Source organism: Ascaphus truei, chromosome 4 (genome assembly GCF_040206685.1).
Source record: "Ascaphus truei isolate aAscTru1 chromosome 4, aAscTru1.hap1, whole genome shotgun sequence".
Taxonomy (NCBI): domain Eukaryota; kingdom Metazoa; phylum Chordata; class Amphibia; order Anura; family Ascaphidae; genus Ascaphus; species Ascaphus truei.
Window position 1 is genome coordinate 411316005 of NC_134486.1, and position 14421 is coordinate 411330425.

The 14421-nt window shown below is 43.5% G+C and overlaps 1 protein-coding gene across 4 annotated transcripts in view; it reads right to left on the reverse strand.

The window, feature by feature from the left end:
- DNAH8 (dynein axonemal heavy chain 8) overlaps window positions 1–14421 on the reverse strand; it is a 1091167-nt gene that overhangs the window by 161239 nt on the left and 915507 nt on the right. For all 4 annotated transcript variants that reach the window (XM_075598772.1, XM_075598771.1, XM_075598773.1 and 1 more), the window contains one exon: window positions 7684–7839. In XM_075598772.1, the coding sequence (XP_075454887.1) occupies window positions 7684–7839 (156 nt within the window). The remainder of the gene's footprint in view (window positions 1–7683; window positions 7840–14421) is intronic.

The following is a 14421-nucleotide window of genomic DNA, read 5'->3' on the forward strand; positions in this document are numbered from 1 at the left end:
TCAGAGATATGGCTAGTGGGGAAAACCAGTCTTTTGTCTGAAGCATTTCTCCCCTGTGTGTGTTATTTATATTATTTGTTATTTATATAATTGTCACGTGTATTACTACTGTGAAGCACTATGTCCATTAATGGCACTATATAAATAAAGAGATACATACGTAAGATACATACACTTCCCTATACAATCTTTTGATGCGTTTCTTTAGTTGATCTTTGTGCATATTGTTTTTTCTATATTGCATTTACTGTACTTACCACATAATCTACATATATTGTTTGTTTTGAAGAAGTTTGCAGCAATGCCATAAATAAAACAGAATAAATAAGTATGAAAATCTATTTTGCCCTTTTCAGGCCCCTATTCAATATGCTATGAAGCATAATAAATACCATAAGACTATAAAATGCAAAGGAAAAAATAATATATCTCCTACAGTATAAAAGGAACACAGGAATCCAGACAGGCCTATGTCACTTTTCAGATTTATACGCTTATTTCTATGCATTGTGCTATTTAAAATGTCACCTACTAATGCAGTATGAAAACAAGTGTTTCTTTAGAAAAGTAATAACTACATTCACTGGATTTCTGAATAACAAGCGTATAATATTTAGTTTACAAAACAGGTTCAAAATATTTTTTCTCAAGTGCATTAAACACTATTTATATATCTATATCTATATATCACCTCTTTACCCGGTCTACATAAGAGGAGCTTGAGAAAGGGCTGTTTGGCTTGAAACGTCGCTCTATTTTTTTTATTGTTTGTATCTTATGATGTAATAAATTTGTTTTTATATTTTTCCACCTTCGAGTGCCATGGACATTTCTATTCTTATATCTAGGACTCAACCAATGCACTTGCCCACTCACCTGGGACGAGTGTATTTTGGCTGCAAGTGAGCTGTTATGGCCGCCTAAACAACATGTGGGCAACAAGCATTTTGTTAAGCCTTCCCTTGCAATTCTAATCCTCCCCTGCTTGGCGGAGGAGCTGCTGCACACCTAAAGTTCAAATCCCCCCCCCCCCCCCGATTGGTCGAGGCGCAGACCACATCAACTGGAACTGTGAGCACCTGCATGCAAGTCACAGAGCAAGTGAGTAGAAAAGTTACACACTTAGTTAAACACTTATTTGGTTTGATTATTTGCAACGTCTCCCTCTATGATGTCACCTAGGGAAGCAGATACAATTATGGCAGTCAGTGCCGTGATCAGCTTACCTGCATAGACTATGCGTTTACAGACGCATTTTTAAACTTTTGATTTTAAGTTCTTTATTTTCCTGCTATCCAGAGGTTATATATATACCCTATTTCCTCGATTCTAAGACGCACCTTTTTTCTGATTTTCACATGTCTGAAATCGGGGTGCGTCTTAGAATCAATGTATACATTTTTTTTTTTTTAAAGTGTCTACAGCACTAATTCCCTCTTTTAACTTACCATGTTTCAGGAAAGGTCCCATGTCAACGGAGGACGAAGCGGCGGCAGGAAAGGTCCCAAGTCTGCAGGTGAATGAAGAAAAGAAGACGGTGGGCGTGCGGTAGCAGGAGATCATAATAGCAGGAGAGCTGAGCAGGAGCAGAGCGGCATAGGGGAACAGCTTGGGAGGTGCACACTGAAACCGGAAGTCGGACTCCGGTCAACTTCCAGCGTTACAGTGTGCACCTCTCAAGCTGTTCCCCTATGCTGCTCTGCTCCTGCTCTCATGCTACTATGATCTCCTGCTACAGCACGCCCGCCATCTTCTTATCTTCATTCACCTGCAGACTTGGGACCTGTCTTGCCCGTTGTCCATCTTCAACCATCTGCAGACGTGGGACCTCTCCTGCCGCCCGCTTCTTCCTCCTCTGACATGGTAAGTGAAAAAGGAATTTTCTTCGATAGTAAGGGCCAAATCGATGGTGTGTCTTACAATCGATGGCGTCTTACAATCGAGGAAATACGGTATTATACCATATCTAGATTGTTAAAATTCTGACCGCATACCTCCGTTGTTGATTGGGACTGAATGAAGCTCCGGTGAGTTAATCGGGCGACCTGTCCAAACCATGAATGCTGCACTGACATGGCTCTCTATTAATTCGGACTTTATTTGACATTTAACCTGACAGGCACTGACTGCTATTACCACTAAGGGTCATATTGGCACTATAGAGGTCCTTAGGCTATGGCCCCAGTATTGCACAGTTGAAAGCTGCGTTGTGAGGTCTGTAGGGGCGCGATGGGATGCGGGGGGGGGGGGGGCGCAGCCATGATGGGTCATATCTGCCCTGCCATTGGCTGCGTGCGGACCACATGATTGCATTGCGGCACGGGAAGACAAACTTCTTGTCTTCCCTGTGAGCGTACGTGTCATCGCGCTTTGCGCACTTCCATACACACACGGCCCACTGGGGCCTGCCCAATAGAGGGCTGTGCTGTGGTGTGTGGCGCGCACGCCGTAGTGCTCGCCGCAGCTCCCACTGGGGACCTGGCCTTAGAAGTATGCAGTATCTAATATAGCGAAGCTCATACTGATTTTTTCCGCTCCGTACTTATTACATCTATCCAGTGCTCAGAGTACTTCAGGTGGCTTACATTGTTGTCAGATCACGTGCCGCGAGACATTTCCATGCATAGGAGATACTGGCACCCCATTGTTTAAAATTAAATAAAACCCAGACGATCGCCTATGAGAGGCGCGCTGTTAGATTGACTGATTCAGCCTATCTCTTACTGCGTGTATCAAAGAGTATGATAAAGGGCGTTTGCCTGAAATGCGTCAGATTTGTTATCATTGTTCCCTGTATGTCATACCATTAAAATTTTACTTTTTAACCTTTCTCTACTAGTGTTAGCCCCTGCATTTTTACAGCAGTGCTCCGTCCTTATCTCTGGATGTTCGCTTATTCTAATTGACTGGCGTGACGCACACATCAGGACAAGCTGCCATATGTGAGTACTGTATTTCCTCCACCATCTGATTGGGGAGGAATTGACCATCATTGGTGTTACTTTAGAGGTTTGTCCAGTGGAGTACTCTTACTGAATTATGCTATGTATCTCCCCTACATGGACAGTTATTGCTATTAACTCCTCATATGAGATACAGATACAGACCCCGGTATGACTCACACAGCAGGGACTCCTGCTGTGTTAATCCGATGGGCCATTCGTCTGCCTTGGCAAAACTAGTGAATATATCTCAACCTACATGTGGCATAACGCAACATTTACCCAAGTAAATGTTCGAATAATGGCCGCTGCATCGGTAGATATTAGTAGCAAAGTATACTTAGAACTGATCACAATACCTCAGCGCACGGTGTATTAGTTATAGCTTGCAATTTAATAATTGCTTAGATGAATACGTATTCGCAGTGCAGTTTTTAAAACCCAACCTATTTTATGTTTGTACAATAATAAAAGTATTTAAACTAAATTATCAATTACATTACAATTAGATATTGAGTGCTCACAATTGGGATTCTCTCTCTATTTTTGTCTATTATATTTGAACAAATAAGTATACTTACCTGCTGCAGAGAGTGGACGACTCCATACAGATTGGAGCAGGGGTTCACAAAGTGGGGGGCGCAAGCCCTGGGGACGGCAGGAGAATTTCCAGGGGGCGCACCGGCTGCAGAGGTCCCGTAGTCTCCCACAAGGCATTTAAAATAAATACCTGGGGAAGGTGCGAGGCCTCTGCAGCTTCTCCTACCTGGTCTTTGGCGACGTGTCGCCATGGTAACCCGGCACCAAATGACGCTGTGGGGTCACGTGACATTGCAACGTGACGTTACATGACCCTGCAACGTCATTTGACGCCGAGCAGGAGGGGGGGTGCGAGCCGGGAGATGAGCAGGCAGGGGGGTGCAGGATCAAAACATTGCGCACCCCTGCCTTATAGTAACTCTGTTAGCCTATAACTGCACTACCGGCTTTAAACAGGCACTGGCAACATGCCTTCCAATTAGTTTCAACACTAGCAGAGAGCTAGCTACATTGCTACAATTGTTTCTTCGTGTAACCACAACTAGTGACTAGTGTATTTAGGACAGAAGTATACACACGGACATCTATATGACCTGATTTCCAGCTATGTTTTAATATTCGCATGCAATCAAGAAGGCTTCTTTATCGTCTGGTGGGGCGATCACCCTTCTATTAAACACGTTTTTTTGCGTCAAGCACTCATCACACTTCATTTTACTTTGAGCATAGCTCCTAATAAAAGTTTTTTTTTCATTCATACTACTCTACGCTGCTGTATTACATTATAGGAATTGAGTGCTCTCCTTTATGGGAATCTTTTTCTTTCTAGTTCGTACTTGGGCGGGACCCCTAATGTTATGGGGGTGGGGGAGAATGTTGTTGGGATTTTAATGAGTGCTTATGTGTAATATGTGCTTATTATGGTGGGATAGGGGGCAAACGGAACGACCCCCAGATACGCACCTCCCCCGGCGGGGGGCTCACACCCAAACCACCAAGGGAGAGGGAGATGAGTTGGCACCCAGGGGGTCAGTCTGTTGGATGTAGCATTAGGCTTCTCTGTCATCTGTTGTAACAATATATTCCAGCCTTCTAACCATAGCTTCCATAGTCCTTTTCTTACCGTGCACCCCAAAACTAGAACAATCTACCGGAGACTCTCCCAGCCAACACCAGTTTTAGTTCTTTCAAAACTAAAGCGGTCTCACATTTTAATCTGGTCTGTAACTGTTACATACACCTATAATATATATTATCTCTAACTGTGCATGCTATGTCTTGTATATAATGTATACCCTGTTCACTTATGTAACTATATTTGTAGCCATGTATTATTTGTCTTAACGGTATGCCCAGGACATACTTGAAAACGAGAGGTAACCCTCAATGTATTACTTCCTGGTAAGTGTGAAACCCAGTGACTTGGAAAGGCGCTTAACAACTATAAATGTGAACAAAGAATATAAAAGTTCGTGAAACTGAAGAATTCTCTCAACCTTCCAGGGAATATGCACTGATTCCCTTACTACAGTTTAGGATCCAGGGCAGGAATGGAGCAGTATCCTCAGGAACACCCAGAAAAAAATACAAAAATAATCATAGTGCAGTATGAAAAATAAATGTAAGTCAAACTATGAAACTTGGCTCTTGTAGATAACCTACTTACAAAATGTAAGATTCAAAATTGCGGGTTTGTATTAAGGATGGATCTTTGGGTACCTCAGCTTGGGACCGCAGCATACAACAGCATACATCAATAGGGCTGGTGTCAGGCAGGATGATGTTTTCACATCGGCAGCAGCTCCCAATCAGTCATATGCAATCATACAAAGATAATGGAAACAATAGTGTTTTACCAGATAACACCAAATTTTATCATGGGAACGTGCAGGAAATGTACTCACAATGTATTAAATGAGCACATTCACATCAGGGTATCTTTAGGCAGTAGATGAACGGCTCGGCAGATGAAAACAAGTCCTCCACTCCACTCACTAGCCCTCCACGAGGGTGCCCCCTCGTCCGGTGCCGGATGGATGGCGTCTGTCGTCACTTCCTGGCCTGGCGGTGACGACTTCCGGTAGGAGCGGGTAGATCGAAGGGTAGGAGGAACGCCGGACCACAGCTATGCCTCCGTGGGTGCAGCAGAAAGACAGCTACCAAACAGTGAATACAGCTGGGCTCTGCTAACTGGCTGAACTTGCTTGGCTCAACGCGTTTCACTGCATACCGCAGCTTCCTCAGGTAGCTGTCTTTCTGCTGCACCCACGGAGGCATAGCTGCGGTCCGGCGTTCCTCCTACCCTTCGATCTACCCGCTCCTACCGGAAGTCGTCACCGCCAGGCCAGGAAGTGACGACAGACGCCATCCATCCGGCACCGGACGAGGGGGCACCCTCGTGGAGGGCTAGTGAGTGGAGTGGAGGACTTGTTTTCATCTGTCGAGCCGTTCATCTACTGCCTAAAGATACCCTGATGTGAATGTGCTCATTTAATACATTGTGAGTACATTTCCTGCACGTTCCCATGATAAAATTTGGTGTTATCTGGTAAAACACTATTGTTTCCATTATCTTTGTATGATTGCATATGACTGATTGGGAGCTGCTGCCGATGTGAAAACATCATCCTGCCTGACACCAGCCCTATTGATGTATGCTGTTGTATGCTGCGGTCCCAAGCTGAGGTGCCCAAAGATCCATCCTTAATACAAACCCGCAATTTTGAATCTTACATTTTGTAAGTAGGTTATCTACAAGAGCCAAGTTTCATAGTTTGACTTACATTTATTTTTCATACTGCACTATGATTATTTTTGTATTTTTTACTTCCTGGTAAAACATTTTATAAATAAATAAATTCATTAATAAAAGGAAAGTGCACTGAATTTATTCCATTTTTTTTCTAAAAAGTGGAACGGGCGGGGGCAGGGACGGGGCTAGGTGGCGAGTAGCTTTTTTGGTATGGCAAGAAGTATTCTGGGTAATTTGTCAAGCCCTGCTTATATCTATAAATCACCTCGGCCAACATCAGAAAGGCCACACCAAAGTGTCCCAATGTCTGTTACATGTTACAGTATATGAAAGTGCAGCTGATGCTCAGGGGCTCTTGTTACCTTATTCTATTAGGGGCTGGCATCTGTGCAGGCTGGTGCGGTGAGCAATTGAAAGAAAAAGGGGCGCCGGGAACTTTTCTTAAACTTTATTCTGAACAGTCCAACACAACATCTTCTTTAGGATATTCAGACAGCATGCCCAAAGAGGCACACATCTTTCCTTTGCAGTCACATCAGAGTAATACATTGCCCAGTGAATGGCTGCTCCCAACTCCACTGGATCCCTTTGGCAGGATGTCCTCATGCTTGGGGCTGCACACCCTATCCACCTAACATAGCTAAGTGCTACCCTCTGAATTGCGTCAGTTGGGAATCTATCCCTGTAGCAGCTCTGGGTTGATACTCTAAGGCATTATCACTGAGGAACCTATAGTGGAGTGTCTTGCCATCCCCTTTTGTGGACAGAATGTCCCCGGGGGTCATATAGGGGGGCCCTAGAATTGGTTGTGACATTTTCTAGACTGGAAAATAACAAAAGGGGATTCTACCCTTGTTATGTTCTACAAACTGTATACATATTTACAGGCGAGACCCCGTCCTCTGGTTCCTACTGGGATCTGAGGGTGGAGTTCTTAACCCTGCCAATTTAGGATCTTTCTCCCTACTCCTGTCTCTGGGCAGCAGAAGGATGGGGCTTAGTATACGGTCAGTCACCCTAGATTAGATGACCCTTCCAGCATATTCTAGAACAAGGTATTAGCCAAGCACCTGCCTGATCACTTTGCAACATACTTTCTAAGGGCCATTACTCCAATTTATTTTTAATCCCTTAGGCTTTGATGAGAAGGCCTTCATCCGGGCTTGCCAGTGATAGTCAGAAATTTGTGAAGAATTATGCCACTTATTGTGCTCAATGAAGTTCCCAATGTCTTGAAATAGTTTATAATGTTGATATTAAGCTTTCAAAATTATTTCCAAATTTCACAACAGGCGGAATGTAGGATAATCTCTGGAGACTTCATTTTACTCTTGCTCAGTATTGTGAAAGGCTTAAATAATTTTAACACCTAACATACCTTTATTTTATATCAGCATAAACAAGGCCACAAAATCAAGTAAACAGTGTTATATTCACAACATCACCAACCTGAAGTTCATTGTCCTTCTCTTTATTTTTTATCCATGTCTTGCCTTGAGTTTGTGGGTCAATTAGAAGTGGGTACCTGGTTGCCTTAGTAATAATTATGCCATTTTGAATGGAAAGATCATCTCCTGGTAAACCTTGAAGATTCCACTCACTTATCTACAAAGAGAGAAGAGCTATAATGAAGAGTGGAAAAACTAAAATACTGAACCATTACAACAGAACAACCTCAAATCAGAATAATGTTTTGAGAGCACAAACACAGAATAAATAATGTGTATGCATCAATTATCTAATTATGAGAAAATGTAAGGATTTCCACAGAAATGTATTCAGTACCATATGAAAATAACTTAACTCTGTCAGGTTTTTGATTGCTAATTGTAAGTGATGTTGTGTAGTTTGTAACTGATTAGCGACACTTATTGTACCTACAGTAAGTGTAATAGCTGGGAACTTAACCTCTAGCTCAGGGGTGCGAAAACTTTTGCAACTGTGCCCCCCCCCTGCCTGCTTCCCCCGGTGCTCGCGCACCCTTACATCACGTCACATGATCCCGTGGCGTTCTTTGACGATGTGCTGCCATGGCGACGCGTCAACAGCCATATGAATCTCGTTACGTAATAGGTTGCAGGGGCCTCACGTTATACCCCGGCATTTAATTTAAATGCCGTGGGTAAGAGCGTGGAGCCTCTGCAACCACCGTGCCACCCTAGAAAAATCTCACGACCTACCAGTTTGTGCACCCCTGCTCTAGCTGATGAGCAATAGGATTCAAACCTTCCTTTTTATACTGATATTTTTTTCCCTTTTAATCAAAGTTTCTAACCTAGTGTTGGTTTATCTGTTTTATCAGCAGTGTTCATGCAATTTAACTGGCTCCTTGTCTGACATCGATATGTGGAGTTCTTAGAAGGGGCACAAGTTATTCAAATTGTCATATCAGCAGTATCCTGGCCTTGCTTCAGCAGATGGACAAGGGCAAGATACACATATTGAATATAGAATGTAAAATAGAATCTCTCAGCTAATAATCAGTAGAAGTAGCCAGTATATATGAACACTTGATTAATAAAGTAAATAGCCTTCTGAAGATCTATTACCTTCTGAAGATCTCAACAGAGGAGGGGTGGTGTCTATAATTTCAGAGCCTTGGACCTTAAAATTGTACAGAGCTAAATACAGGAAATAGAAGATTGGTTTGATTGTTTACAATCTAAATCACTGCTTAGTCTAATGTAGCCTCTTGCCCGAAAACTGACTTAGGCTGCGCTTATAGTCCCGGCGACGTGGTGGTGATACTGACGTCACGCTACAGTCGCGGAAAAAAATCAAATAGAAGTGACTTCCAGCGATCGCGACCAAGCTGTTAATATATATTTCAGCAACCATTTTGTCTCCCCTTGTCCCAGTTTTACTTTTAATGTATGTACTGCTTTAAAAACTTGACCAGGTGCTCTGGCAAGACTCCTAGAACTTTCAGCCCTACAGATAAGGGAAGAATGTTAGCTTGTTAGCTTTTTATAAACAAAGCCTTTCTCCCTCATACTCCCACACCCCCCTTTTTCTTACTCCTCTCACTCTCTAGAAATAAGTGGAATGCACAAATGTAAGCAACATTTAATCTATGCTAGTATAAATCAGGTAAAGAGAACGTCAGCAAATACCTCTAAGACGCTTCAGCAAAATACCTCTAGGACACTTTTTGTCTATATAACCCTGCTTGTAATCTCTAATAAACAGTCAAGTGATTTGCTACAGAGCTGCATGAGTCTCATTCATTTTGCTCGACTCCAGGCCTGCTGTTCTCTACGCACACATTGAATATACATCTCCCGGGAGAGCTTCCGAGTCGCGGACGGGCATAAAAGAATTATAAATTTACATCTGGTGTCAAGAAGTGGGACCCGGTCTCACTGGGGTAAGTGCAATATATACATTTTATCCATATTATATTACCAGTGTCACCCGATCCAGAACGAGACCCCTAAATTTAGTTGTGAGTGATAATAAATCATTGGTTATGCCCCCGGACCGAAAGTAATAGATAAGGGTGAAAGTCCCTTAAAATTAAGGGTTAGAGTCCCTTAAAGTAGATAAGGGTGAAATTCCCTTAAAATTAAGGGTTAGAGTCCCTTAAAGTAGATAAGGGTGAAAGTCCCTTAAAATTAAGGGTTCGAGTCCCTTTAAGTAGATAAGGGTGAGAGTCCCTTAAAATGAAGGGTTAGAGTCCCTTAAGGTGTCATAGTGACCGATCGGGGTTAGAGTCCCTGATCACATGTAAGGGTCCCCAGGATATAAGACCTGGAGGTGACCGATCAGGGTTAGAGTCTCTGATCACATGTAAAAGGTCTCCAGGGTATAAGACCTGGAAGTGACAGATCTGGGTTAGAGTCCCTGATCATATATACAGAATATAAATACAAATTCAATGTGTCGGTGAGAACAAATTTAGAGAAACTGCATAAGGCTTTTATCAATTGCATGTAAATAACGCTGTGACGCTTGTTAGAAATTGTTAAGATATAGGGTCCAATTTCTAAATTTCATTGCTTTAAAAGAGAAAATCAATCTAAAATATTGAAATATTGATTTGAAAAAGAAAAAAAACAATAGGTAAAAGAGTCCTGTCTGTATAATGGGCAAGTAGCAGGTATAGAATCCTGTCTACAAAGCAGATGTTAAAATCCCAGCTGGAAAACAGGGGTTAAATTATAAAGTCCTGTCTGTAAAACAACAGAAGGTTAAAGTCCTGTCTGTATACTGGCCTGTCTATAGGGACCTTATATCACGTATATTTAGATAAGGTTATATTGTATTAAGATAAGTTTTCTTTGTAAGCTAATCATGGGTAATAAAGTAAAATATTGTCTGGAAGTAAGTCAGACAAAATAAAGTATAAGACTAAAGAAATGTGTTAAAACTGTTAAGAAAATGTGCTGCAGCGTGTGTCAAAATGGTACCTTTGAAGTGCTGCCAACTGAAATTTTTCACCACTCTCAAAATGCATATTTGCATACTGCCCCTACGGCACCGGGACAATTACCACCTCCATAGGTAGCCCAAATTTACCCCAGTATCCCAGTTCTCAAACCTCCTGAACCCCTTAACCTTTCCCAGATCACAGGCTCTGCGGCTGTCTCCGAGGAAGAAACCATTATGGCTTCATGTGGAACCCGAAGCAATAGGCTCCCTAGACCACTCCCTATTGACATGCCTGCCAGGCAGATCAGTACGGATGGGGAAAAGACGGACTCTAGGCAGGAATTAACCCCTGCCAGGGACCGTTCACAGGACAGGGAAAAGTCCAAGGACGAATCAGAATCAGATACTGACACTGTGGAAGGAATAAAAATAGTGACAGAGATGGTTTTGTTTTTGTTAAAGTATTATAATTGCTGCATTTATTTTGACCATTGACCGGATAAAAAATTAACATAACAGCTAGTGAATAAGAAAGAAACAACAAGTGAATTAGCCGATAGATTATTGGAAATAATATAGCCATATGGAGGTATTGAAGAAGTAGAGGTGAACGCAATACCACTTATAGTGGCGGGTTTTTGTGAAAGGTTTACATGCAGAAATTGAGACGCAAGTAGAGACTGAGTGTATTGGTTGGAAGCATAAAACATTGTCAGAAATTGCTACTGTGGTAAAAAAAACACACTTTATGTGTAAATTCAAGATAGGAAAATTAGTTTTTTCCACAGAATGTTTTATTACCGTATTTCCTCGATTTTAAGACGCAGTTTTTTTCCTATTCACACGGCTGAAATAGGTCTGCGTTTTAGAATCGATGTATTTAAAAAAAATCAGCTAGGGGGCGCTGCTGCAGATGTTGGCCATTCAGTCTGCAGGAACAGCACATGGCTGCGATCGCCCCCCCCCTCCCCCTCCCCCTCCCCCTCCCCCTGAGGTGCAGAGAGATCGGAGATGCCTTTCAGGGCACATCACATCGACAAATAGTGGAGGTGTTTAAGAATTATTACGCCACACTATACGACGGAGATAAGGTCAGCCACACACAAAAGACCGCAGCAACTTTGAACAAATTCCTAAAAGAGGCTAATCTACCTACCTTGAGCAGGGAGGATAGGGAGGCACTCCAGGGTGACGTCACCCTTGAGGAAGTAACAGAGGTAGTGAAGTCCCTTAAACCCACGAAAGCCCCTGGTCCAGACGGATTTTCAAATTTATATTATAAGAAATTTGTCAAGATTCTGGCTCCCCACTTGTTGTCCCTATTAACTGGGATTCTAGCAGGAGGGCCCCTCCCGGCGCAGATGCTCCAGGCGTCTATCTCTGTGATCCACAAACCCGGTAAGGACCCGGCAGACGTCAAGAGCTACCGGCCAATATCCCTGATCAATTCAGACACTAAAATCTTCTCAAAATTGTTAGCTAACAGGGTGGGCATTGTCCTTCCGGTGTTGATTCCCCCGAATAAGTAGGCTTTATTGAGGGCAGGCAGGCGGCAGACAATACTAGGCGGATTGTAGATTTGATTGATTTGGCAAAAAAGAAAAATATCCCGTCTGTGTTGTTGAGTCTGGACGCCGAAAAGGCCTTTGATAGGATTGACTGGCCCTTCCTCAGGGAGATGCTGGGGGCGTTTGGGTTCGGGGGGCGCCTCCTAGAGGCAATACTAGCCCTTTACAATGGTCCCACTGCAAGGGTGCGACACCAAGGGTTCCCCTCGGAGATATTCAACATCCGTAGCGGGACAAGAAAAGGTTGCCCACTTTCACCGTTAATATTTGCCCTCTGCATAGAACCGTTAGCGGCTCATATCAGAGCAAGCCCAGATATAACAGGGATAGATATAGGGGAGCAGCATCATAAAGTAGCGTTATACGCAGACGATGTAATCTTGACACTGTCAAAACCCCTCACTTCCTTGCCCAACGTCTTTGCGATCTTGGGAACTTTCAGCTTGGTGTCAGGGTTTAAAATTAACCAGGCCAAGTCGGAAGCGCTTAACATCAATCTACCCAAGCCGGTCGAAAAACTGATAGAGCTCAACTTCAATTTTAAATGGCAACCCTCCGCTATCAAATATTTAGGGGTATATATCACAAAGGACTACAACACACTATATAAAGCAAATTTCCCCAGAATAATGAAGAAACTGAAGGAAGATCTCAGGGTTTGGGCGGGTTATGGCATATCGTGGTTTGGGCGGATCAACAGTGTCAAAATGAACCTGCTGCTTAAACTATTATATCTGTTTCAAGCCCTCCCAATACCTCTTGTTAGGACTGAGGTCCTCACGCTGCAGGCTCACATTATTCAATTTATTTGGAATAAAAAAAGCCCACGAATTGCGAAAAGCATACTGACAAAACCAGTAACAAGAGGAGGGTTAGCGGTACCTTGCTTGTTGGCATACCACAAGGCGGCACAATTATGCCAAATTGTCCAGTGGCACTCGAACCCAGCAAATAGAAGATGGGTGGCCCTAGAAACAGAATGCTGCGCGCCAGTAAAACTGCACGATCTGATTTGTCTTCCAAAACAGTGCAAGAAATCAATAGGGATGCCACTCTGTGCAATTGCGAACTCGCTAGCGGTCTGGGAGTCATCTAAATTTAAAGCTAAATTGACCACACGACAGTCGTTGATGACCCCCCTGGTGGGAAATCCGGATTTTGCTCCAGGGCTGTTAGGTGACAAATTTGTAAAATGGACGCAAGCGGGGTACTTACGATTAAAGGACCTGGAAGGAAGTAAATATATCAAGACGTTCGATATGATTAAGGATGAGAAAAAGCTACCCAACACAGAATTATTTAGATTCCTCCAGGTTAGGGCTTTCTATAATAAATTCCCGGTTCGCCCAGCACGAACCAATTTCGAACAGCTGTGTTCCAGAGAGACAGACACAAGAGGACTAACTTCTCGGATGTACAGGGAGGTAATCTGTCCAAAGACTTCCGACGCCCCCCGACTGAAATACATGCGACAGTGGGAGACAGATTTAGGGGAGACACTAGAGGACGAGGAATGGGATCAGATATTACAGGCAGCTGCCAAAAGCTCAATCTGTGCCACGTTGAAGGAGAACGCATATAAAGTCCTAATGCGGTGGTACCATACCCCATTGAAATTATCTAAATTTATCAAGGGCTATTCCCCGCTCTGCCCAAAACAGTGTGGGGAAACGGCTGATTTAAAACATATGCTGTGGTCTTGCCCGAAAGTGGTCCCGATTTGGGAATCTATTAGGGATTGGCTAGAAAGAATCCTCAACTTGGAGGTCCCCCTGGACCCGTGGCTGTTCCTCGTGGGCAGACGGCCTCAGGACGTGTCTAACGCGACACTTAAATTGGTTGCACATTTCGCAACCACCACGAGATGTGAGATTGCAGCAGTATGGAGACAACAGGAATTACCCACTATAGCCAAAATCAGGAACAGAATTTGGCATGTCTGCCAGATGGAACAGTTGACGAGTTGGATCAACGACTCTGGCTCCAAATTTCTAAACGTATGGGCCCCATGGCTGGCCCAAACAGACATCCCAGGGGTGGACGCCGCCACAATTTTGCACTAATATAGATAAATGCGTTCTCCTTGGACAAAGCAGACCAGACGGGATGATGACATAGCGACGGAGAACATAGAACCACTGGGATATCCACAACACACCCTAGCGTACACATAGAGCTAATAGCAGATCCTCCGCTCCGATGCAGCAGCTACAGGTGCCCCCCACCCCCACCCACCCTAATGTGTCTC